The sequence below is a fragment of the Saccopteryx bilineata genome, chromosome 1 (assembly GCF_036850765.1).
Source record: "Saccopteryx bilineata isolate mSacBil1 chromosome 1, mSacBil1_pri_phased_curated, whole genome shotgun sequence".
In the NCBI taxonomy this organism is placed as follows: Eukaryota; Metazoa; Chordata; class Mammalia; order Chiroptera; family Emballonuridae; genus Saccopteryx; species Saccopteryx bilineata.
The window spans coordinates 35,521,225-35,548,706 of NC_089490.1; the positions used below are offsets into that span (position 1 = coordinate 35,521,225).

Consider the following 27,482-nt stretch of genomic DNA (forward strand, 5'->3'; position numbering starts at 1 on the left):
GATTGTTTCTGAGAGGAAGGCAATTTGGTAGATTGATTTTGGGATGACAGCTGCTGCCTAAGTTACATGTAAAGACAACCATTATCTGTTGTCTAAATTTTAAGAGTATATTTTCTTAAATAAAAGAAAATCTTAAATGAGACATATATGAAGAAAATATATTTTTGTTTCTATTAGTTCGATCTTTATATGTATAATGCATTTCTATATATACTGTGTTGCCTAAAATGCTTTAACTTACACATGGAATGTACAACAAAAGAGATATATTTGCTGAAAATCTGGTTTCAAACAAAGGTGTCAGTTCCCGCTTAATGAGTAAGAACTCCTTTAGCTACTAAATCCCCAGAGATAGCTCCTGAAACAGTTTCCTACCTCTAGGTTATGTTTGCTACATTACAGTAAACTATTATCCTGTTTAAATATTTTGCTTTTTACAATTATTTGTTTCTTTGAGAGTGTAACTAAAAAAAATTGTGTATGTGTGAGTGTGAATGTGTATGTTTTAGTGTGTGTGTGTGTGTTTGTGTGCGTGTGTGTATCTGCTATATGACCTGTGGGCTACTTCAGATTGAAGACACCATAACAAGAGAAATCTGGGTCCCATAAACCTCTCTGGTAGATTTGCTTGGGAGTGAGGGCTCAAATATTTTCATACGTCATTTTTTTTTCTTTTTTTTTTACTTTCTGTAAATTTTAGAAAAGCTTGAAACTCAGCTCACCACGGGTGCCAGATGGTTAGTCTGGTTACTCAGAAGACACATGAGTAAGTGCACTTATGCCCCCCACCTTGTCTCCTTATAATATCCATTTAAAAAGCATGTAGGGAAAGTCAGGAGGCCAGTGAGTAGCCTTGCCAGTTGTATGACTTTAGTTCAGTCATCATTCTCTGAACCTTAATTTCTTTTTTTTTTTTTTTTTTTTTTTGACAGAGACAGAGAGAGGGTCTGATAGGAACAGACATACAGGAAGGAAGAGAGATGAGAAATATCAATTCTTTGTTGCAGCACCTTAGTTGTTCATTGGTTGCTTTCTCATATGTGCCTTGACTGGGGGGCTACAGCAGAGCGAGTTACCCCTTGCTCAAGCCAGCGACCCCAAGCTCAAACCAGCAATGTTGGGCTTCAAGGCAGCAACCATGGGGTCATGTCAATGATCCCAGTGACCCCATGCTCAAGCTGGTGAGCCCGTGCTCAAGCCACATTAGCCTGTGCTTGAGCCGGTGGTGACCTCAGGGTTTTGAACCTGGGTCCTCCACGTCCCAGTCCAATGCTCTATCCACTGCTCCACCACTTGGTCAGGCTGAACCTTATTTCTTTAACATTAAAATAGTGGACTGGATAAGCCCTTTTATAACATCCAAATGTGTATGATGGTCTTTTGCATTCAGGAAATTCTACATAAATGATGGAGCATGATAGGTGAGGTACACTAAATTAAATTTAATTCTTTTTACAGATGTGGGACACGCTGGGAAACCAGGAAAGAGAGTGTGATGAATGCCAGCATGAGAATCAGTATGAATTCTGAAGTCATAAGTTATCAGCTGTAACTGTGACCAAAAGAGGTTTTGGTGTGGTGCAACCGTGTGTCTTGTACAACTGCCCAATGGCTTGGCTAAGGAATCCTCTTCATCTGTAAGCTTAGTTAATTTGATTTGTCTATTTGTAGAAATCTGTTATACTGTATTTCTCCTAGAATTTCACCAGCATGGAAATGGTACAACATTAACTGCCAGAATTCAGGTCCCAACCAATCAAATCTGGGGTTTGATCAAGCAGAATGGACACCAACTGGTACTCTATTTTTGTGCTGAATAGATTGGTCCTGGGTACCAGTTACTATTCTGGCGGGTTATTTATTATTCTGCAAAGGCATAAATTCCAGCTATATTATTTAATGAAAAAATATCGCAATATAAGTGGCCACCAGAAAACACAACATGGGCTGAAATTACAGTGAATGGTGTTGGCTTTCATTTTCCAAAAGTTAATCCAGTGCTGAAGGTCAGCAAGAACAGTAAAAGCAAAATCTCTCTCACTCTATAGGATACGCAATCCCCATGACTCACATTATGTGCGTTGGTCATTTTAAATTTCTTCTTATACCAAGAACGGAAAATATCTTGGGCTTATTCATCAGGGCAGAGAAGAAGAAAGAAAAGACCAAAAACAAATTGGTCATCCTCCAGCATGCTAAACCTCAATCCAACACTCACACTGGTTGCTTCTGCAGCTCTTCAGTTCTGTGAGCACCCATGACTGTGTAAAATAGAGAACAACTCACTTTATATGGACGCTTCTAAGTCAGAGGGTCTGCAGAAGAGTAAGTGAAAATATTGTACATGAAGGAAGATGAAGAAATTAAAGCCCTTGAAGGTATGTTCTCTATTTTGCTTCTAAGAAATACAAGGCTGAAAGGTTAAGCGAGGATCCTATCTGTGTCCCTTCTCTGCCGAATGGATTCATAATATGGTTTCACATAAAGGGAAAGTACAGTTTCCTATCCTCAATTATGAGACATTCTCTTAATTAAAATATTAGATTAAAATTTATCACAAAAAAACATTTGTAACTGTAACTTCCCAGTATAAGCCTTTAGCTAGTAAGACATTACAAAAAATAATCACAAAAATCTGTGATTGATGGAAAATTTAGCAGCTACCATTTTCCAATAAATAAACAATCCAGAAGGGAGGAAGGCCAACATCTAGACAAGGACTTCATCCTATTTAACCATTCCTATTTGACTATCTGCAAAAGCCACTGACTAACGAGCTAGGAAAATTGTATTTAAGTTTAATTTGCTAGAAAATAGTAAGGGTGGTGTTGACAAAACATGTAGAATAATGCTTTTCAAACAGCAATGAATAAACAAATATGTAAATTTTAGGATTCCTGGGTATGTCTTGTTACCCTGTACAGGATTTTAATTTTTTTGGTGGGGATATATTCATTAAAATCATAGTGTACTCCGAAGAAAAAAATGATGTAAAAACTATTCACTTGTACCCAGCAAACTTTTAAAAGAACATTCCTGTAAAAATAAAGGCTCAATTCATTTTCATTATTAATCCTTAGGCCATGTGTATGAGCCAAAGATAGAAAATAATATAACCCCAAATTTAATTATAATGTTAAAAACAAAAGGATGGTAGATTTCCCTCAGGCTGAGGTACCAGTTTCCGGCACTGTGGCCACAGCTGTCCTCCCCATGTCTGTAACATGCTGCAACAGCATCATGCCGCTTTTCCAGCAGGGGTCTCAAACTCGCGGCCCGCGGGCCACATGCGGCCCGCCAAACAATTTTGTGCGGCCTGCAGACTAATCCACGGGCTTACTTAATTTTATCCAAAATATTTTGAACTTCGTGGATTAGTCTGCGGGCCGCACAAAATTGTTTGGCGGGCCGCATGTGGCCCGCGGGCCACGAGTTTGAGACTCCTGGTAGAGGAAACTCTAAAATACTTTATGATATAATATATTCCATCAGTTCACAGTCATCTCCAAAAGGTACAGAAAAGAAACCTATTTTCATCCCATAAGTGTTATAAAAGACATTAGTCATCACAGTAATTATAAGATACAGCTTTGGCTATAATCCTTAGTGTCGTGGCCAATAACAGTATCTGCATCTGTTCTCAAATGATTTAACAATCTAAGACATAATGCCGGAAGATTAGTTCATCTTCAAGTTCAGAAGAAAATGCACACAAGTTTAGAAGATAGCATCTTAGATTTGGGGGAAACAATTTCATATTTTAATAGCATTTAAATACCACTCATTTTCTATGGAGGTTTGGACCGCAGTAGTATCACATCTATTCTACAGTTTCAAAAAAAATTTTTTTTTATCAACCTCATATGTTTTGGTTATTTTAAATATCAGTTACATTTCATAAGACAAAAACACACATACTAGTAAATTATTCTCTACTGAGAGAAGTGCATGAACTAAAAAAAAAAGAAAGAAAGAAATGTTTAATCAAATTAAATCAATTAGATACAAATATCCAATTGAGAAAATTTAATAAAAATCTCCCTTCATCAGGTGAAGGCTCTTGGTTATGATGCAAAAAATGACCACCTGTGGATCCTCTCAAAATACATTACAGAGCAGGCTCATAATCTTTCCTTCCACAAAAATGGCATAAGAATTGATTTTAATTATCACTTAATACTTATTTCCCTCTCCTGTCAAAATAATGTTCCATACACATGAAATTGAAGGTTGGCAGCCTGAACTCATTTATGGAATTTTAAGGACTATTGATTTACCAGTGAATTTTCTAGTTTCCTCCTTGTTACTAGAAGGTGCCTCAGAGTATGAATTGGATAATAAGGTGGGCTGGAATGTCAATAGGCTTAGTTGAGACTGATGGAAAGAAAAGCTGCTCAAAACTTTGTCAAAATAAATTTTATAAATTAGGTTAATATGATTGATGATGCTTGGTCAGAATAGCTCATGAAGCATTGAACTCACATCTCTTCCTGTTTTGCTGCGTGCCCATACAACTCTTTAATATCTGAGTATTAATCATCAGGGAAAAGATAGGGTAATTTAAAAATAAATTGGATCTATGTCTTTGGAAACTAGAAACTACTTTGTGCACCTGAGGGGTGGGTTTTTTGTTGTTGTTGTTATTGTCTTTTTTTTTCATGCTACACCAACTTATAAATAATAAGAGAATGCTGAAGCAAATATTGATGTTGCTAGTTTATGTGCTTAGGGTGTGATGTTTGGATGTGCACTTGTAGAAGGTATGTGCCTTTACCTGCACTTTTAATTCTGCCATACAACATTGTTAAAAAGACAGCATCAACTTTTACTTACTGATAACACCAACATGGTTATAACTAAGCACAGAAGAACAGTACTGGAAAGAAACTAAGGTTATATAGTCAATATTTTCTTTAAATAATACCCTACCCCACTCCTCCAGCCCTTCATACAGGGTGAAGCAAAAGTAGGTTGAGAGTTGTGGGTAAGTGAAGCACAGAGTGTATTCTTGTATTATTTATTAATTAGTATATTGTTTTTCCATACAATCAACTATAACCCTACTTTTGTACCACTCTGTATATGTATATAATGTCTCTCTACCAATGCCATTAGTGGGTTCAATTCAATTACTATTACCAAGTACTTAGAACTGCAGCAATCAAATGAATTTAAAAAACATTTTCTGTCTTTAGTATGTTTAATGTTGTAAGTGGAAGGAAATACCAAAAATTACTTCTAATAGAGGGTAGAGTAAGATAATAGTCCTTATACAGCAATTACATGTCATATGTTAATTGTTAGACTAATTTTGTTTTTTCCCATTAGATGGCACACTTTTGAGAGTAGAGATAGTGTCTCTTCAACCAGTTTTTCTATTTCCAGAACTTAGTTTCTGGAGGTATTGAGTTCTCCACAGTTGGAGGTATTCATATAGGGGCTGGGAGATACCATAAATATTACTAAGGGGATTTAAACACTGATTAGTGGTCTGCATGGAGGGTCTGAGGGACAAAGGGTCTGTGTATATGTGTGTCGGTTCTCTGTGAGACAAATACTATATAGAATACTTTAAAGTGACAAAAATACTGAAGCTTTGAGGATAGAAAACTGAATGCAAGTGTCAGTTCCAAGCTTCAGTTTTTTGTTTTTTTTGTTTTTTTTTAATTTTTCTGAAGCTGGAAATGGGGAGGCAGTCAGACAGACTCCCGCATGCTCCCAACCGGGATCCACCCGGCATGCCCACCAGGGGGCAATGCTCTGCCCATTTGGGGCGTTGCTCTGCCGCAATCAGAGCCATTCTAGCGCCTGAGGCAGAGGCCACAGAGCCATCCTCAGTGCCAGGGCAAACCTTGCTCCAATGGAGCCTTGGCTGCGGGAGGGGAAGAGAGAGACAGAGAGGAAGGAGAGGGGGAGCAGTGGAGAAGCAGATGGGCACTTCTCCTGTGTGCCCTGGCCGGGAATCAAACCCGGGACTGCTGCACGCCAGGCCGACGCTCTACCACTGAGTCAACCGGCCAGGGCCCCAAGCTTCAGTTTTTTCATTTACTAAAATAGCTCATCAGTAACTAGTGAATTAATATAATTTTATATGGTGATCACAACCTAGTAGGTATTCAACAGTTTAAGTTTTAGTTTATTTTCTTTGAATACATTATCAGTTGTAGAGCTGAATAGCTTCATATTTTGTGGTGTAGGAGATTTTTTGAAATGTACTCTTTGCCTCTGGGCAGTTAGCTCAGTGAACAGAGTGCGAATCCCATATATGGACGTTCTGGGTTTGATATCCTGTCAGGGCACACAGGAGAAATGACCATCTGCTTTACTCCCCCTCCCTCTCCCCCTTTTCTTCCTCTTCCTCTTTTGCAGCTAGTGGCTTGACTGGTTCAAGCATCAGCCCTTGGCACTGAGGATAGCTCAGTTGGTCCTAGAGTGTCAGCCTCAGGTGCTAAATATAGTTCAGTTGATTACAGCATCGGTCCCAGATGGGGGTTGCCGAGTAGATCCCTGCAGGGTGCATGTGCTAGTCTGTCTCACTATTTCCTCTTCTCTCACTTATACTAACTAAATAAATAAATGTACTTTTCAATTCCCTAAATCTCCTTCAATCAAGATGATGGATCTGTAAAATGTAAATGGTACTCTTAGCAGATGGTCGATGAAAAGATGCTTTAAGTTATTTAGAGTCTGGATTAGGATGTGTACCAAAATAAAATTCACATTTTTTAGACGCAGCTAACATTAATGATGGTTTTAAACAGCAATCTCATTTACAGTAAGATGTTTCTTGTCAGATAAGCTGCAAGGAGTGGATTTGATCACCTATATACATTGTATGTGGTCAGAAACTTAATGCTGAGACTCAGCAGGGAGAAAGAAAAGTCTGAAGAGTAAATGGGCTTGCAGTGCCATTTTTAATAATGGGAACCTTTTCTAAGACATTTTATCTGAAAGTTAAGAACTCCTTGAGATTTTCACCACTAACTCAGCATGGTACTATTATTTTGTTATTGAGATACTTAAACTTCGCTTTTCTTACCCTTTACAGAGAAATCAATAGTTTAAAATTAGAGCCGAGTAGTGACTCTTGCTTGTTAATCGGGCTTGGTACTGAGACTTCAAAAATTGTGGTAAGCAGTTTACGAGCCATGTATTAAATTTTATTCATAATCATTGGGTGGTTTATAGAAAAAGAATTAAAATATAACATATGACAGGTTTTTAATATTGAAAAAAAAATAGAAAAAACAGTTATCTCCTAACCTATCCTCTGGTGGCTCAGTGGATAGAGAATCAGCCTGGAGTACTGAGGTCACCAGATAGCACCCTGGGGCTTGCCTGGTCAGGGCATATATGAGAAGCAACTACTATAAGTTGATGCTTCTTTTTTTATTTTTATTTTTGTATTTTTCTGAAGTTGGAAATGAAGAGGCAGTCAGACAGACTCCCACATGCGCCTGACCAGGATCCACCCAGCACGCCCACCAGGGGGTGATGCTCTGCCCATCTGGGGCGTTGTTCTGCTGCAACCAGAGCCATTCTAGTGCCTGAGGCAGAGACCACAGAGCCATCCTCAGTGCCCGGGCCAACTTTGCTCCAATGGAGCTTTGGCTGTGGGAGGGGAAGAGAGAGACAGAGAGGAAGGAGAGAGGGAGGGGTGGAGAAGCAGATGGGCACTTCTCCTGTGTGCCCTGGCCGGGAATTGAATCCGGGACTCCTCCACACCAGGCCAACACTCTACCACTGAGCCAACCGGCCAGGGCAAGTTGATGCTTCTTGCTCCCCCCTTTCTCTCTCTCTCTCTCCCTCTCAAATCAATAAATAAAATCTTTAAAGAAATCAGTTATCTACTTTTTCCTGTTAACAGTATGTTATCACAGACTTATTTTGGGATATCTGCCACTTCACAATATTTTTTCCTCTGGAAACTAGTGTCTCCTCATGTTAGGCTGGGAGTTAGGTCCCCAATACCCATGCTTCTATTTTGTGAGCTCCACACCTCCCCTCCCCACTTCACTGGTGATTGATGAGTGGTAGAATCTAGACCTCATTTCCAGAAGCTCTCGTGCCCTTGTCATAGCTGACTCACTAGTGCCAGACCCCTGACAAGCATGAGGGAACAGGAGTCTTCCATCCAGGGATCTATATTAGGGCTGAGAGACAGCCAGTCGGCCAGTATATGTAGGTGATGAGAGCTGGACCTGTAAATGTGACATCCTAGGGCAGAATATTTCACCATGTGCTGAACCAGGTTGATCAGAGAGCCCAAACATCCAGTCTGTTCATTAAAATGGGATGAAAACATATATGCAGAGAAAACAAAAATGAAATATGGGTAGAGATTCTTGATAGTTTTCTAGTTTTTCTGTCCAGACCTTTCTAAGGTCTGATGGCATTCTTAATACTGAACTTCACGCATGATCTTATATTCATATATATAATAACTCTCCTCCAGGTGTGTTTGTTCATTTGTTTACTTATTTATTTGCTACTAAAAAAAGACAAAATGGCTCCTTTTTGTAATCAATGATGGCTAACTAATTCACAAAAGTAGATAAATGTGATCTTTATGGGTCCATAGCTTATTCCAGAGAGAAATTAAAGAATATTTCACACAATAATATTTTATATAGTAGTTAATTTTATCGAATGTCTGTAATATCCTAGGATATCATTTCTAATATTATATATATATGTATTATATACACATTATATTATTTCGAATATCAATGCAGTGTTGTGAGGCTAACACTGTTAGGCTCATTAGATAGAAGGGAAATCCAAGCCTCAGAGTGTTTACAAATTATTTACACCGTGTCTGACACAGCTAGAATGTAAATCAGGATGCTGCTGTCTGCTTCCAAAGTCTGGTCTTGTTCCCCCAGCAGCACAACCGATTTCCTGAAGGCCAACACCTTCAAAGGACCACAAGCTAAACTTTTTAATTCCCCCATGGTATTCCTTCTTTCAGTAAGTGATGCCTCAAGTTACCCCAGTTGTGCAAGTCAAGGTTCAGTTTAACCTTCATCTCACGAAAACTTTACAAAATTATCCTTAACCCCCTTCCACGTCCTACATCTATTTCATCATCAAACCTTAACAGATCATTTAAGCAGTGCAGTCAGAGTCTACCCTCTTCCCAGCCCCCACCCCGAAGCTATCACATTGTCAGAGGCAGATATTGCAATGAGTTACTCACCATTCTCCCTGTTTCTACTCTTGCACCTATTCCCACCCCATGTTCTTTCTGTTTTCCACAATGCAAGCAGTATAAACCTTTGAAAACATAAATCTGATCAAGTAACTTTCCTGTCCAGAACTTTCCAAAAGCAACATTAATTGGCCTGTCCATCATGTGACCTTGTCTACTGCCTCCCCCTCACAATCTGCTCCAGCTTTAACGCTCTCTTTGCCGACAACACAAATATTCCAAGCAGGTTCTATTTCAGGGCATTTATGTCATCTGTTAACTTCACCAGGGATGCTCTTTATAGAGGCAGCCATTTGATCTAGACCAGTGGTAGTCAAACTGATCCCTACCGCCCTCTAGTGGGCATTCCAGCTTTCATAGTGGGTGGTAGCGGAGCAACCAAAGTATAAATAAAAAGATAGATTTAACTATAGGAAGTTGTTTTATAAAGATTTATTCTGCCAAACTTAGCTAAAATCTGACATAAAATACTTGGTAAGTAATTATTATTAGATGCTTTAACTTGCTGTAACTCTGCTTTATAAATTTTATAAAGTAAAATTACTTCCCTACTTTATAAATCACCATTACTGTGGAACCAGTAGAAAATTTTACTACTAAAAGAGATACAAAAGTGGGCAGTAGGTATAAAAAGTTTGACTACCCCTGGTCTAGACCCTTGCATCGTGTAAGTGTTGCTGCAGTCTCTACCTCAGGCAGGCACTCCCAACTGCCCATTTTATGATAGTACCTCCCTCCACCTCTCTCCAGAGCCCCTTTCTCCACCTGGCACGACTTTACTGATTTTTTTATATTTGTCTGTTTTCTTTCTCCTTCCACTAAAATGTAAGCTTTATGAAAGCAGATATTGGGCCTTTGTTCATTAAAACATTTCCAGAATCTTGGAGAGGTACAGTGCTTGAAATAAGACAGAGACTCAGAAATGATTGAGTGAATAAATAATAGGGATAAGATACTTTAAAATCTAAGTGTTAAAGAAAAACTCACATTCCGTGCATTCACACATTTTCTTTGACTTACTGTAAGAACCAGCCTCCTCCTAGATTTCTGCTTCCAGAATACAGCCTTTCCTATCCAGCCTTCTATGAACTCTATGCTTTTGTGGCTTACTCTTATTTGTCTTGTATTCCATGATTCATTCACTGAAAATTGGAATGCAAGTGAAAGGCCACAATGTTTTGCCAATCTTGTTCACTTTCATGGTGGCCATGTATGCTCTGTAAATTTTTTGATTAATAACAGTGTTGACCACTATTACCTGAACAGTTTTTCTTTCTTTTAATTTTTGAAATGAAGATCTGTTTAAGCCTCTCTTTGAAAATAAAAATATCATAGTGGCAATGTACGTAAAGATGGCAGAGATAAAGAAGTTCTTCAGAGATGAAAAATGATCCCGTCATTCCGATTGTGGACTTGTAATCCATTCATTTAACAGGGACTTATTCTGTACATGCTACGTCTCAGGGACGAGATGGTGGAACCAAGAGTCGGTTCTGCTTCCTGGCCTGTGGGCTCATTTACAGGGTGGACCATGCTTTATGCTTCTGATTTCAAATTTTCCAGATTGTCTAACCTTTCAAATATTGAGACCTGATGTTATATAAAAGATACTTTAGATTAATATATTTCCCCCTTTTCAGGAGAAATGGATTTGTAACAATTTTCTTCACTCTTGCAGATATTAGTCAATGTTTCCCATTAAAGCAGTAACATTATTCCTAATAACTAACATACTTCTGAGCATTAATATATTTTTAGTGACACTTACCAACCATGTTCATTTAATTGTAGAATTTAGTTTTACTTGGTTAGTAACCAGACCACAGAAAATTTGTATGATTTGAGTGCCCAGCATGTGACTGTATGTGTCCTTGAAGAGTTTATACTTAATTAGTAATCATTCACAGAGGAAATTTAGAACAGCATGTCTGTGGGTGGTTGAATGAAACAAACACTTAATCAATGGCAAAATTAATCTGTTTCATAGGATGATGATCTGGCTTGTATCAATTCAATTTAACATTTACAGTGGACTTACTATGGTTACACGAGGGAATAGAAAGCTACCCCTTTTTACAACTTTCACAATCAAGCAGGGAAAATGAATACAGGGACTAGAATGCATAGTGACCTGTGGAACATTAATAACCTGGATTAAGGATTAAAGGTTCTATCAAGTGACACAGTGAATGCAAAGGGAGGGGAATGGTTATCAACCATGCATTTCTTCTGTTCATTCTACTTTCTTTAATTCTTCCTATCTACCAATCTCATCTCTGTCACATAATGACAGACAGAATAAGGATACTTAAATGAAGGCCAGTTACATGGTTATATATTATTACCAAAGCTTATAAAGCTTATAATCTAATTACATTATATTTGTCAAATATTTCTGACTGAGTTTTAGGCTAACCTTTATTATATCCCAGGAGAAGTTTCTGAATATATGACAATTTGCATTATGTTTACAATTATTTCCATTTTGAAATTGATTGAGTGTTCTAAAAATAAGAAAACCTCAGGATAGTTGATTCTTAAAATGCAAGCTATTTAACTGCTACTAACAACAATCACAGCACCGATAAAATGAAAGCTTTTCTCAAAATGCCATCGTTTAAATTCTATTGCAAATGACATTCATTTTCTGCAACAAACATCATCTGCTATATTTGTGAGATTATATATAAATATAAAGTTATATAATATATAATATATATTATATAACTTTGAGGCCTAGTTTTGTTACTCAATTAATTTAATTCTTCCTAGCAACCGCTTTGTCGAGGGTACTTACGTATTCTTCATAAGCCTCATGGGCTGGAGGAGGGGGTGCCCTGTATCCTGGCACTGTGGTTGCCCCCCGGGCTCGTGGGGTAGGAACGCCTCTTGCTACGGGGGGCACTGGAAGAGCCCCACGGGTCACAGTGGTCCCTCGAGGAGTGAGAACACCTCGTCCAGGTGGTGGAGGAGGAGGAATGGCACCCCCACGGCCCCTAGGAAAAACAAGACATACAGAAGAAAAACAAGTGAGAAAAGGGACCAAAACAGATAAAACTCCCATCTTATAGTCTCCACACAATAGGAAGAAACCAAATTTATTTCTGCATGTCTTTGTATGTGTGTGTGTATTTAATTGAGATTCTTTAGACTGTAAAGTACTTTTTAACCTCCACAGTAGAATAATTTTGTAAATACTAGTTACAACTTAGTTATGAAAACCATGTAAAATACTTGGATTTTTTTTTTTATAAAACTAAAGCAAACCAAACCAACCAAACAGAAACCAGCTGTTGGGCAAATAGTTTGTAAAATCTGTATTTTCTTGTTTTGCTCACTTTTATTGTTAAAAATGGCACTGCCCACATGAGTGGGCATTGCCCAGGTGATACAGTTAATTACCTTCATGCTTAGGAAGGGGCTTGGTTATGCTAATATGTGCCTGAGGAGGGATTTTCATGCTGAAAAGTTTTAAAAGGAGGAGCGTGGAGGCCGTTTTGGAGAAAGGCCGTGTGGTTGCAGAGAGAGGTCACGTGGTTGTGGAGAGAGAAACAACCAAGATGGAGGCATGCGGATGGGGGAAAGGAGGTGGCTCAGGCTAGTGGGGCTTTTAATTCTAGGGAAAACCAGAACGATTCTCCTGGGTGTGGAACCTGGGAACATGTGAATGGGTTTTGGTGCCTGTGTGTTTCTGTTTATTCATTGGCCAGCATGAGGCTAGAATAAAGATAATGGCCAACCATTTCTTGGCTCTGCTGTTTCTCTATGATCTATCTGAATTCAATGGGACCCTGCATGTGCCAGGTGGCAGCTACGACTGCTGCAGCTACTGGCTTTATACCAACCCATTCTCCATTTATTCCAAAGTGCCAAGAAGACCTAAATGAGAGCATTGTCTAATATCTGACTCTGCATCATCTACGAAACTGAGTTGCTCAATGTCTCATCCATGCTGATGATATTGACAGTAATGTGCAAAGTTGTCATTTACAGAACAAGAATCTGCCTGCACTTTGATCCTTAGTAAAATGTGAAACTCTAACCATGCTGATACCATTCTGTTTATTACAGCAGCTGAAGCTTGAGGTCACTTGAAATCATAACTCACTGTCACTGATTTATTATCATGTATGTAATCCAATGAACTAATATAATTTATTTTCCTCCAGTAACTATGGGGCTAGTGACATGCATTAGGACTTGTAATAAAAAAAAATAGACTAAATACTCTGTACTACAGTGCTTGACACAAAAGTAACTTGTACTAAAAGCCCAGGATCAAATGAATGCAGCCAACTTTCATGGTCTTCTGAGGCCTTTGGAAAAGGTTGAGTGTTTGTCTGAAGTCTTTGGGCAGAAACATGGTTATTTCACTTTTTATTATGTCTGAAAGGCTGGCCTCCAGAAAGTACTGCTTTCAGCAGGAACACTGAGGCTTTGGGAAAAATAATGATCTCTGGGATGTCAACAATCACCCTGGCTGCACCCACCGACGGGAATGTAGGTTATGCTTTCTGCTATGAATAGCAGGCAGCTGGCTCTTGCTTGCTTGCAGAAAATGAGCTTTTACAAGCAAACAGTAAGAATGCTGGTAAAGCTTTTAAAAGTTTTAAATAGATTACAGAGTTGATGAATATAGAATTATCAGAGAACTTATGGTGAGTCTAATGTATAGAGAATGCCCTCCTAGTCTGGGGAGAAACTGGAATACAGAAGACCCAAGGAGGCCAGCTGCCTGCTTTAAGCACAACATAGCTGAGGAGGCAATATTTTACATTATCACAATAATGCAACATTCTATATTATGGTACTATAAAAGCACGGCTATAAGAAAGGGTGTAAAGACAAATATCACCATCACCTTCACTGGGCTAAGCACCTACCTGCTTCCGCATAAGTAGGGTGAGCATATTTCTAGGTTTGGCCAGATTGTTCTGATTTACAACCGTGTTCTGATTTACAACCGTTTTTTCTAGCTTCCTCTTCAGTTTAGCATTTTTAACACACTCAAAAGTGTCCACCTGTGGCTAGTAAATTATATGTCACTAACTTTTAACTACATTCATAAGTCCTGGGTATACTACTGAAGAACCACAGGTGAGTATTAGACTCCCTGGGCCAGAGGTGGATTGTTTCCCCCTGATGAGTCAAATCAGGTTTCTGACTCTGTAACAATTCTTCCTGTTTTAAAATTTTATGATCCTTGCATCAAATCTAATTTCCCATTCTATTCCTGCATCAACTGTCTCCGAGGCGCAGCCCCAGCAAACCCGTCTCCAGAATCTGACTCACTGCATCCTTTCCCTGGAATTATTAACCCCATGTCTCTCTTCTCCAGTTCAGCTCAAGATTCATGTCTCCTATTTTAGGATATGATCCTGGCTGAATCCACACTACAATATCCTTTCCTTCATTTTTCTGACTTTGGGGACTGGATGAAAAAGGCAAAGGGATTCAGACATACAAATTGGTAGTTACAGAATAGTCACGGGGATGTACAGTGCAGCATAGCAATATAGTCAATAATAGTGTAATAACCAAGCATCATGCTAGGTGGGAACTGGAAATGTCGGGGGAAACACTTTATAAAGTATAAGATTGTCTGACCTCTCCGCCATACATCTGAAACTAATACAAAATAATACTGACTGTAAACTGTATTTTAAAAATAAAAATTTTAAATATATAATCTAGGTATCAGTTTTACTACTTTGATGGGAATACTCTTGACTCTGCTTACCACAGCCTACTGATTTCAAAATCTACTAGATTCGTTTACCATCGTCATTACACCACAACCCACAGCTATACTTATTCCCGTGGACTTCTATCTGCAAAATGCCTGCTTTGGACCTTATGGCTCTGCTTTTCTTCACATTTCCTCCCTCCTCTCTCTTACTCTTCAACCTCCTTCTCTATTCCTGCCCCCCCCCCCTGAATATGGCCCTCCCTATTTTCTGTCCTCTATTCTCTTTCCTTTTCCCCTGGTGTCCCCTATAGTCCCTAACTCTAATGGTGGCTATTATCTGTTTCCTTCCTAACACATGCCATAGCTTGGATTATGGGTCTTGTATCAGAGGTTCCTTAACTTGTGTGCAGCACATTACAGTTACATGACCTTTGAAAGATTCCAAATTTCTGACCATACTCCAGGCCAATTAAGTCACAATGTCTGGAGCCAGCAAGCCCTCAATCATTCCAATGGTCAGACCATTTTGGAAAGTCCTGCCTTATATGCACCATCTAATTTGAAAATCTTAACAAACTTGCTATGTAGCCTTTTTAAAGCTATTTTAAAGGTTGAATACCAAGGCACAGAAAGTACAAGTCACCTGCCAAAGGTCCAGCTAGCACATCCAAAGAGCTAGGATTAATTATAGGAATAATTACAGTCTTCATTTAACTTGGATATTCATCTAATTTTATTTGATATAATAATTCCTAATCAGACTAGAAATCACAGATTTATCCTTGCCTTGGACCCTGTTTCTTCTCCAACATCTAATGAAGCATTAATTCCTATAAATTCTCATCTCTAATCTAGTCCTTTATTTCTACAATCTAAGTGGTGTTCATTTTCCTTTTGGAGAATGGCTTGCCTTCTCACTGGCTTGTCCGCCATGAGTCAGTGTCGCTGTCCTCCCTGTCTGTATCCTGTTATCTATCACCCACAGTGATGACTGAGTAGCCTTTTTTCAGAAGCAAGTATTATGACTGCCCTCTTTAATAAACCCCATCAGGTCTATGTACTAATTCTCATTATGGTAAACAAAAACCTTCAAAATCTTCCCCTCATGTTTCATTTTCCACTGGTTGCTCTTACTCAGCAGGTAGTGGCAATGTGTGTTAGAACTGTCATATCTTAATTCTTCACTTATGTAATATAAGTTATTATACTATGTATGTGATGCTTTGTTTTCTACTATGTATGTATTATCAGAGAATTAGTTTTCATAGATGTTTACTGAAACATAAATTTCTTTAATTAAATACATTTTCAATACTTTATTATAGAAGTATAAAAATATTCTAAGGTACCATCTTTTTTAAAATGTGTAACTGAATAACAATAGAGTCACAATTTCATAAACATGTACAAATTATCATTAACTTATGTTTTCAAGGGCTCTCTGATCAACATGATTTTCTGTTTTGAGAAGCTACTTCCTTATTACCTCTTATTTGTAGATATATTTCATCATAAGGTTTGAAATAAAAGACAACAGAGTTCTGCACAAATTATTTTCATTACTGTTAATATATTAAAGATATTAATACAGCATTAAAAGCATGGTTTAATTTTCAAAATAATTTTTTTTACATATGCAATTATCAGACTTAAAGGGTTATCTATAAGATCTATGGAATATTAAAAACCAAATGCTTTTGAATTTTTTAAGATAATAAAAATCTAGACCATAGTGTACTATCCTTTATTAAATCATTAAAGGGATTAAAATCACAGTACAAAATTTTAGTGAAATAAAAATCACATATGTTTCACTCAAATATTACAAATGTAATATCACATTAAGCAACTTCAGTAACAAAATAAAATTTACTAAAACAATAATTTTATAATCTCTAAAGCAAGTTAATATATTATTTTAAAAAGTGATCCCAATTTTAAAGAACATAGAATTAGAAAAAAATTTTGTCTCTTTTGTAGACATAAATTGTCTTTTCTTTTTAACTATAAGAGCAACAAGTTCATGATTTAAGCCACATGATCTCATCATTTTAAGACACCTGCTATGCCATTTCACAACCCATCATGATGAGGTCAGCACCATATACTGTTTCATAAAAGGATGATTACATAAAAAGTATGTCCATAAAAAGCTGTCACATTAACTTTTAACAATAAACAAATATTTTCAGATATTATTAAAGAGCTCTGCTTTTATTTTTTAAACATAAAAATGGAAAAATAAGCTCTAGAACATTTCAGAAGTATTTCTTTAAGTCAAATGTAATTTCAAGAATTGCCACATTTCACCTTTAGAGAGATATCACCTTTGTATTTATTCTATTTGGAAATTTATTGTTCTTAATTATTTTTCTGGTAACTTCAAAACTGTTTCAGGTATTTATGGTTTAAATATTAAAATAGCAGTCTTTTGATTGTGCCAACTAAAAATATCTAGAGTATAATTAAAAAATAAGTTGAATCTTAAAAGTATCTTAGAATCTCTCAAGATGATTTCTATGCAATATATGAAATGATATTCTAGATCTATGTCTTTCAGAGATTTGAAGGACAACTATAATAGGGTGAGAGAATGACAGAATTACAGTGTCTGTTGTGTGAAGGTTACAGTACTTGACTTCTTTGCAAACCAATGCTTTCTGTTGAAAGTTTGACAAATTCAGAATCCTGCAAAACATATTCTTTCTGATTATCAAAGACATTGCAAAGTCAAATGTAACTAAACTTTAAGTACTCTTAGCATCTGCCAAGCAAGAAGTATGCTTCTAGACTTCTTTACTAGTGATCTATCTATCTATCTATCTATCTATCTATCTATCTAACATCTATCACTCTATCATCTATCTATCTATCTATCTATCTATCTATCTATCTATCATCTATCTATCTATCTATCATCTATCTAACATCTATCTATCTATCTATCTATCTATCTATCTATCTATCTATCTATCTATCTATCATCATCACCTATCTCTACACATAGCTGGCAAGACCATGTCAATTCAAGGGCCACTTAAGACAGAATAGTTTTTGTAACTTCCTCTTTACACAAGATGATTCTGGTTCAGAAACATGTGATTGTATCATCTGCATGCCTTAAGCCTGGGGATAGAAACAAAAAATAGAAAGATTCAGGTTTGTTCCTCTTATTTTCTTAGGATAGTAGTTAAGAACTCAAACTGTGAATTCTGAATCAAACTACCTGCATGATATTGAGCTAATTTTTTACATCTTTCTGTCCCTCAAGTTATCATCAGTATAGAGTATTTGAGGAGTTAATTTGTGCAAGTTCTCATGTTGCTCTATAAGCATCCATTGTTACTGCTTCTGTGGAGGTGAAGCTTATTGTTGCTGATGTTGGTGCTTATTCCTTGCTGTGATCATGCCACAGAGCAAGCCTGCAAAACATTGCTCTCCTTATTGGTTGTTAATTTACTTGAAGTAAAAACCAATGTACCTTGAAGGCGTTGTGGGGGCTATTCTGATCCCACGGCCTCTGATACCTCTGCCCCGACTGGAGTCTTCTGAGCCATTTAAGTAGGATAATTCACGTAGCTGTTCCTGACGAATTTCATCATTATAGTCCTAGAAGGCAAAAACATGACGGGATGAGTTAAAAGGTGAGCATGGGGTTCTTGGAGCTTAACAAACACAGTAAGAAAGGAAATCTTTCATTTATTTTCTGGAGCCTTGTATATAAAAATACAAAAAGAAGTAAAAGTGTATATACTTTAAATTCTTCTTTTTAATTAAAGAAATTGAGGTTGTTTTATTTTTCAAGGAAGTAAGTATTTAGCAGGAAATCAGATAACTTTTGTAACAATCACTTGATGTGTTAGCTCAAAAGGGAAGAGAGCAATATAGAGTTAAGTTCTTGAAATGGCAGGGTTATGACTGCTGACAATAGAGTCAATGAAAAACAACTGGAATGACTGCATAATACTCATATAACTTCTGATGTATAAACCAAAAAGGGCCGATCTCAAGGCCTAAAGTAGATAGGATCATGTGCTAAAAATAATTTAAAATTTTGCAAATAATAGGAGACACTTTCAGATATCTGGGGAGCTGTGTCAATCCAACCTAATAAATCAATGGGCAATGTTTAAAAATAAGGAATATTCTGTATTCTAGCATTGGACTGACAGAGCGGTAGTGATAGCAGTAACAACCAGAGATTCAGTCAAAGTCAGGAGGACTATCTCTCTCCTTCATCAATGTGAAAATGAATCAGTCATTTCAATACAACCAAAGAGTGGATTTGAGACACTAAAGATGAATGCTATCTTCAAAAAAGCAAGTGTCAGTCTTACATGTTCCTCCTGGTACTAATACACACATGCACCTGGTTAAACAGTACAAAACTAAGTAATTGGTTATTTTTACTGATTAGTGGAAATATAGTCCTGTCCAAAGCATTCGTGAGTTTATTTGTTCCACAACAAACGGTCCTTGCTATTTGGCTTCAAAAATGTTCATGCTTCTGAAATGTCCTTGGGTTCAAACAGCCCATAATGTTTGTTTATCTTTTTGCCTTACAGAATTTGTACATAAAATGTTATCATTTTTTACTAGTCTAATAATTGTGTTGCAGCTGTAGTGTCAATAATAATCCTTCTCACTTAGGAAATCCTCGCTTGTAATGGCTCAGGGGCTTAGGTCTATGGGTTAAGGTCAAATCTTGCACAACAGAATTTATATTAACCATGAGTATTGAGGAAGTGTCTCACAGTTATAGAAATGCTCAGAAAACAACAAGTTGAGGAATGTCTCACGATGCATGGGCGGTTGGTGTGTCAGCATACATCACAGATCTTTTGGGTGTGGACCAAATATCTCCATGGTCTTTTTTGACAGGACCAAATTTCTTGCAAGGGTTTTTGCCAAATTGTCAATCAGATTAAATTCGTTTTTTTAGTAAACATATAATTAAGTGAATTCAATCTAGTAAATTTTCTAGTGTTGAGTAGAGGTCTAAGAGTTAGAACTAGAAATGTTTGTAAAGGTGAGCTAACAGAAATGATGTTTGAAACTTAGTTGTGAGACCAAAAATCAAGTCCATTATCTCATCAAATGATGCCAGTTCAAAAAGAAAAATTAAACAAAGAGGACTACCCCAAACTAAAAAGTTTTGTACAGCAAGGAAACCATCAACACAACAAAAAGACAACCTACTGAATGGAAGAAGATATTCATCAGTGATACCAATGGGAAGGGATTAATACCTAAAATTTGTAAAAAACTCATACAATGCCACCAAACCCCTTCCCCCCAAATAATTTAATTTAAAAATGGACAGAGGATCTGAACAGACACTTCTCCAAAGAGGACAAACAGATGGCCAAAAAGATGCTCAATATCACTAATCATCAGGGAAATGCAAATTAAAACCACAATAAGATAACACCCACAATTGTCAGGATAGCTATCGTCAATAAACCCACAAACAAACGTTGGCAAGATTGTGGAGAAGGGGAACCCTTGTGTACTATTGGAAGGAATGCAGATTGGTGCAGCCACTATGAAAAGCAGTATAAGGACCCTCAAAAAGTAAAAATAAAACTGCCTTATTATGCTGTGCTTCCATGTCTGTGTACATATCTGAATAAAACTCAAAACACTATTTTAAAGGAATACATGCACCCCATATTCATTGTAGTGTTATTTACAATAGTCAAGATTTGGAAGCAACCCAAGTGCCCAACAGTAGATGAGTAGATAAAGAAGTGACACACACCCACATACACATAATGGAATATTACCATTTATGACAGCACGAATAAACCTCAACAATATTATGCTAAGTGATATAATGCAGTCAGAGAAAGACAAACAGCATATTATTTCACCTATAAGAATCTAATGAACAAATTAAACAAGCAAAACTGAAACAGAATCACAAATACAAAGAACAAACTAATGATTGCCAGAGGGGAAGGACTGGATGAAAAAGGTAAAGGGGTTAGGAAGTCCAAATTGGTAGTTACAAAATAGTCACGAGAATGTGTGAGGTACAGTAGGGAGAATGTAGTCAATAACATCATAATAACTAAGTGTGGTGCCAGGTGGGTACGGAAACTATGGAGGGGACCACTTTGTAAAGCATATAATTGTCTAAACACCATGCTGTACATTTGAAAATAATGCTTGCATCTAAACTGTCATTGAAAAATAAAATTTAAAATATGATATCAGTTTAGCTCCGTTTACATATGTGATAATGACATTAAATAAAACTGTGTACACTCACCCATACACCTAGAAAATGTCAGGGTTGCCTTCAGCCTACAAAGATTTCTAATGCATGGCTTTACCTACAAAAGCTGCCTTGATTACAAGCAGAATACTAGTCACTCCAGTAATTTATTTTCTTATTTTAGCATGTTTTTTTTTTATATTTATTCTCTTAAGTACCTGGTTATAATAATATTGTGCTCAACAACGCAGGCGGCTGGTAGAAAGCAATACAGTAGAAAACTACAGTTTTTAACCAGTCATATGTTACTCAATTTCTACCTCTGAATTTTCACATTCAAGCAACAGCCAAACGAAAGAAAAAAACATGTCTAGTATTTTATTAGGATCAGGTAATATGATAAATTACTACTTCTGAGTGAAATGACCAGCAACCAACAAAATGAAAAATTCCATCATTTTCTCATGTAATATTCTAATAAGAAAGGGGATCTTTGCAGCTTTTTATCTGGGGAAAACCAATGGACTCTGAGGGTCCTTATGAATTATTAAAAATGTACAGATTTTTGCCTGACCAGGCAGTGGCTCAGTGGATAGAGCATCAAACTGGGACACAGAGGACCTGGGTTTGAAACTCTGAGGTCGCCGGCTTGAGCACAGGCTCATCTGATTTGAGCAAGGCTCACCAACTTGAGTGTGGGTCGCTGGCTTGAGCATGGGATCTTAAATGTGAACCCATGGTTGCTAGCTTGAGCCCAAAGGTCGTGGGTTTGAAGCTCAAGGTCGGTGGCTTGAGCCCAAGGTCACTGGCTTGATCAAGTGGTCACTAGCTCTGCTGTAGCCCCCCAGTCAAGGCACATATGAGAAAGCAATCAATGAACAAGCAATCAACGAGCAACTATTGTAAGATGCTGCAACAAAGAATTGATACTTCTCATCTCTCTCCCTTCCTGTCTGTCTGTCTCTATCTGTCCCTCTCTCTGATTCTCTCTCTGTCTCTCAAAAAATTAAAAAAATAAAAAGTAAAAAAAAAGTAGAGATTTTAATTGTTGGCAACATTGATGGTTGAGATAAAATTTAACAAATTATAACAAATTCAATGTATGTGAACAAATTCTATTTATTTTAGAGTATGTATATTTTATATCAGAATCAGAAAATATATCATAATAATGTGGGTGGAGTCTCAGTCATTGTATACTCATAAAGAATTTCTCTTCAATGTCATTGTCCCAGGAAAGTTTAGGATCTTCCCTCTCTTTCCTTGGGGACAGATGTCATAGTGTGGGGGTTCTACAGGCTTCCTCGGCTCGCTACTTATTTTTTTTTTTTTTGTCACAGAGCATGTTCCCTAATAAAATGCTTACATGTTTAACCCAACTTGCCATTTGCTTCCTGGAGAACCCAAACATCTGGAGTGCTGATAAAATCAAGTTGCTAGCCCTGGCCGGTTGGCTCAGCGGTAGAGCGTCGGCCTAGCGTGCGGAGGACCCGGGTTTGATTCCGGCCAGGGCACATAGGAGAAGCGCCCATTTGCTTCTCCACCCCTCCGCCGCGCCTTCCTCTCTGTCTCTCTCTTCCCCTCCCGCAGCCAAGGCTCCATTGGAGCAAAGATGGCCCGGGCGCTGGGGATGGCTCTGTGGCCTCTGCCCCAGGCGCTAGAGTGGCTCTGGTCGCAACATGGCGACACCCAGGATGGGCAGAGCATCGCCCCCTGGTGGGCAGAGCGTCGCCCCCTGGTGGGCAGAGCGTCGCCCCCTGGTGGGCGTGCCGGGTGGATCCCGGTTGGGCGCATGCGGGAGTCTGTCTGACTGTCTCTCCCTGTTTCCAGCTTCAGAAAAAGGCAAAAAAAAAAAAAAAAAAAAAATCAAGTTGCTGATATTACTAAGCTGAGAGTTTTGGTAAGTCTGTTAACAGTAATGCTGGTGAAGCCTACTGCACTAGTGTATTTCGATTAAACTGAAGTACTTGCCATTCTCCTACTTAAACAGGATTACGTACAGATCAAATATAAAACTAATTACTGATTATCAAAAAGGGTATAATACATATTTTCAAGAAAATAAATTGTATTTTTTAACACTTCACTTGATACGAAAATATGAGTCACAGAGTGGGAAACACAAAGCATATTTTGGGCAAGAATTGGAATAGCATGGTTGGCACAGATGAATTGTGGAACAATGAAAATTTCAGTGCGTGTACATATGTGTTGTGGGGTAAGATAGAAAGAATATCAGAAACCACAAGAAATTTGAATGCAGGAGTAGGAAGTAAAGGTATGACTGGCAAAAGTAGAAACAAAAGAAGTTTTTTGGATCATAAATGACTATAATTATAATGACTCATTTGCTAGAGGAAAAAAAAATGAAGAAAAAGATTGGAGGTCAAGAACTTATATTTAATCTTTATCATTCTAAGTTTAAAATGTCAAAGAGATATCAAGGGTTACCTTTGAAATTCAAATCTGTGTTAACAAGTAAATTTGAATGTCATCCACACATATTTGTAATAATTGAAGCACAGAGATTGCCTAAGAGAACACTAAAATAACACAGTGACAGAAATATTCTAATCATACTTGTAATGCCAGTTTGTATAACTGAAGATAATCAAGTGACTTATTAATTCCAATATTTGGATCATTAAATGTTAAATGATCAGGCCTTTTAATAAACTCAGGTTTTTTGATTTGGACAAACAAACTATATATACCACTGTATTTATAGTAATAAAGCATCTTAATGTTACAAATAGAGAGGGTTTTTTTTTTGTTTTGTTTTGTTTTTGTATTTTTCCGAAGCTGGAAACGGAGAGAGACAGTCAGACAGACTCCCGCATAAGCCAGACCGGGATCCACCCGGCATGCCCACCAGGGGGCAACGCTCTGCCCACCAGGGGGCGATGCTCTGCCCCTCCGGGGCGTCGCTCTGTTGCGACCAGAGCCACTCTAGCGCCTGGGGCAGAGGCCAAGGAGCCATCCCCAGCGCCCGGGCCATCTTTGCTCCAATGGAGCCTCCGCTGTGGGAGGGGAAGAAAGAGACAGAGAGGAAGGAGAGGGGGAGGGGTGGAGAAGCAAATGGGCGCTTCTCCTGTGTGCCCTGGCCGGGAATCGAACCCAGGACCTCTGCACGCCAGGCCGAAGCTTCACCACTGAGCCAACCGTCCAGGGCCTAGAGAGGGTTTTTTTAAATGCTTAAATGTAGTAATAGTTGAAAACTTTAAATATTCACTAGACTAAATATCCTGTGTATCATTTTTATAAGATAAATATAATTTTTAAACAGAAAAATCTGTATTCTTTTATAATAGTGTTTATTTCCAGTCCTTCAATAAGCACAGATGTATCTTTGAATTAATTTTTCATAACTACTACCTAAGTTTTCATAACTAGACCATCCTGTTAAACATTTGTTACATGCTTTGATGAGGCTTCAGTTATATAAAATTTTAAAGATACTAGCAAACAAAATTGCCATTTACCTTGTAAATGTTATCTTACTAGAAATATACCATATATTAATTTTTGTCTAGTATAGATTTCTAAAATTGTGGAGTTATAAAAAATTTCCATGAATGGATGGTTATAGTTTTATGGCATTTTAATTTTTATGTTAAATTTGCTAACATATATTCACTGAAATGTGAAAGTATAAGTTTACAAGTAGTAGTAATAATAAAAATCTATATTTGATATTTTAGTATTATTTTATTTTTTAATTTAATATTAAAAGACCCTTGAGAAAGAAAGAAATAATCAGCTGGAATACTCCAAAATTAGAAAAAATAAGGCCTACCCATATATGATGACAATGTTCTTGTCAAAAAAATAAATCATATTGGTCCTGACTGGTTGACTCAGTGGTAGAGTGTCAGTCCAGCATATGAATGCCCTGGGTTTGATTCCTGGTCAGAATACACAGGACAAGTGACCATCTGCTTCTCCACCCCTCCACCCCTCTCCTCCTGTAGCCATGGCTGGATTGGTTTGAATGCATCGACCCCAGGCACTGAGGATAGCTCTGTGGAGCCTGTGCCTCAGGCTCTAAAAATAGCTCTGTTGAGAGCATGGCCCAAGATGGGCAGATCATTGGCCTCAGATCAGTTTTGCTGGGTGGATCGTGGTCGGAGATCATATGGGAGTCTGTCTTTCTATCTCCCCTCCTCTCACTTGGAAAAGAAGAAAAAAAAACATACTTATGGAAGATTTTGTTATTATTTTAGATAGGATTCGAAAATACTGATATTACACACTTCAAATAATAAAGAATGTTCTAATACTTTGCTGTACACTACAGTAAATAAAACATGCAGGCTAAAAGTACTCCTTAACTTGCAAGTTAAGTTACAAAGTTGCTTTAAAATATGCTGATTGATAGGACATTTTGATTTCAGAAAAAGGCAGTTTAAATAACTAATAAGGAACACCTTTAAATGAATCTATCAAGGCCTGAATCACAAGCATATCATACAAAGACATTTAATAAACTGATCCGATTTTAATTTTCCTGTAATATTTAAAAATTTTGCTTTCCTTTTTTTGCTATCAAAATCAGTTTTTAAAATTTGCTGTCTTGAACTCATACCAAAGATATTTACAATACTTGGATGATCCTTTTGCTCAGGCTGAGGCAAATCTGCCCTATGAAAGAGTTTTCATGAAATGCATGAGTGCTCCTTTTTTCAACTCTGACAAGGCCCTCCCACTGTGATGACATACGGTATAAACAGTATACACTAAAGCTCAGAGCAGACAGATGTCTGAATGTTCCTAGAAAGGACTCATGCTCATAGTCTGCATCTTAAATGTATATGCATAATTTCCCAGTTACATACACTCATGTCCATCTGCTCTGATGGCATTTTGCCCAAATACAAATTGGGAAGATTATTTCACTTGCGTCTAGATGCCAGGTAATGACAGGTGTAGACAGGCTAGCAGGAGGCACAGTGAAGGACCATTTTCTTGCCAAATTCCCTCCTCTGAGACTACGATGGACACTGTTGCCTCACATTTAAAACTGTGATTATAACCACCGGTAACCAGTGAATGCATATTTGGCTCTACCAAAGCCAAGACTATCAGAGGATAGCAGGGGAGAACGAAATGCAGACTGTAACCCAGCTGGGCCACAACAAAGAGACCTGGGGTTTCCCCAGCCCTTATGAACAGCTAGGTTAGGATGCTCTCCTCAGAGTAATAAACAAAAACATGGGGGAGGTAATGGGTCTTGTGCTCATATCAAATCTGTAGCTGAGGGGAAATGGGTAGGAAGCTATTTCAGAAACCAACTAGAACTATGCTGAATATTACTTAGCAAAACATCTTAGCTATTAGATAACATCTCAGGGTGAGTTTTATTCAGCCCAGGCTAGGGACCAGAAAAACTCATTAACAAAATGTGGTAAAAGAATAGTCAATTAAGATTTATTAAGAGCTGCTTGGTGCATGCCTCAGCATAAGGTCTATATAAAGGCTTCATAAGGCTTACTCATCAGAGGAGATCGACTATCATCACAAAGTAAAAACGTTGCCGACTCTGAAGAACTGCTAGCTGGGGTGATTTCTGTACCCAAGGATGTTTTCTCCTTTCCCTCCATTAATACAGTTATACTGCACACAATTAACAAGCATAAAAAATAAGATAAGTATACAGATTTTACGTATTTTTCAGGGTTATTGGAAAAGGTGGCTTCTCTCTTGTTATATTTTACCTTAGTAACCGTTGGCCACTGATATATGAAGTCTAGGAACCAAGATCTTTTGAAATGGACTCCAGACATCTCATGTATTTGCTGTTATGCCTTCCTTCATTCTAGCTTATGAAGTCAGTCACTACCTCAGTTTAAAGTTAGAGTGGTAGGTCAATATTTAAATAATATTAAATGAGAGATTTAGGCTGCTTTCTAAAAATATCAAGTTCTATTATTTAGATACAGTCATAACGACTTATTTTCTTCAGTAACTTTTTTGACAAGTTACTGTACACATGATATAGGATCTCTAGCTGCATTTTAGGTTGAAATATTCATCCATTTAATATTTTGACATATTATATATACCTTAATTTAGAAGTATAAAAGCTGAACTCTTTGTTAACATAAAATTGATGATGCTTATTGGTACATTGATCCAATGGTTCCAAATTCTTGTTAACAAAGGAATAATCATATTAAGGATACATTTAGAGGAGAGTGCCAATTCTGTGCATGAAAATTCTGTTCATTGATAGAATATGGGCTATCCGAATAATTTTTATAAATAACCTTAAAATTTGAGGCCTTCTAAAAAAATTATATATTCAAGATATTAATAAATCTAATCAGCCTGACTTAAAAGTGCCTAAAGGGGTCTTGCTAAAA

At 37.4% G+C, this 27,482-nt stretch overlaps 1 protein-coding gene across 2 annotated transcripts in view; it reads right to left on the reverse strand.

Moving 5' to 3' along the window:
- The window catches only part of KHDRBS2 (KH RNA binding domain containing, signal transduction associated 2), a 610,850-nt gene that overhangs the window by 195,461 nt on the left and 387,907 nt on the right, over positions 1 to 27,482 (reverse strand). For both annotated transcript variants that reach the window (XM_066252986.1, XM_066252985.1), the window contains 2 exons: positions 18,382 to 18,509; positions 12,009 to 12,207 (listed from right to left, as the gene is read on the reverse strand). In XM_066252986.1, the coding sequence (XP_066109083.1) occupies positions 12,009 to 12,207; positions 18,382 to 18,509 (327 nt within the window). The remainder of the gene's footprint in view (positions 1 to 12,008; positions 12,208 to 18,381; positions 18,510 to 27,482) is intronic.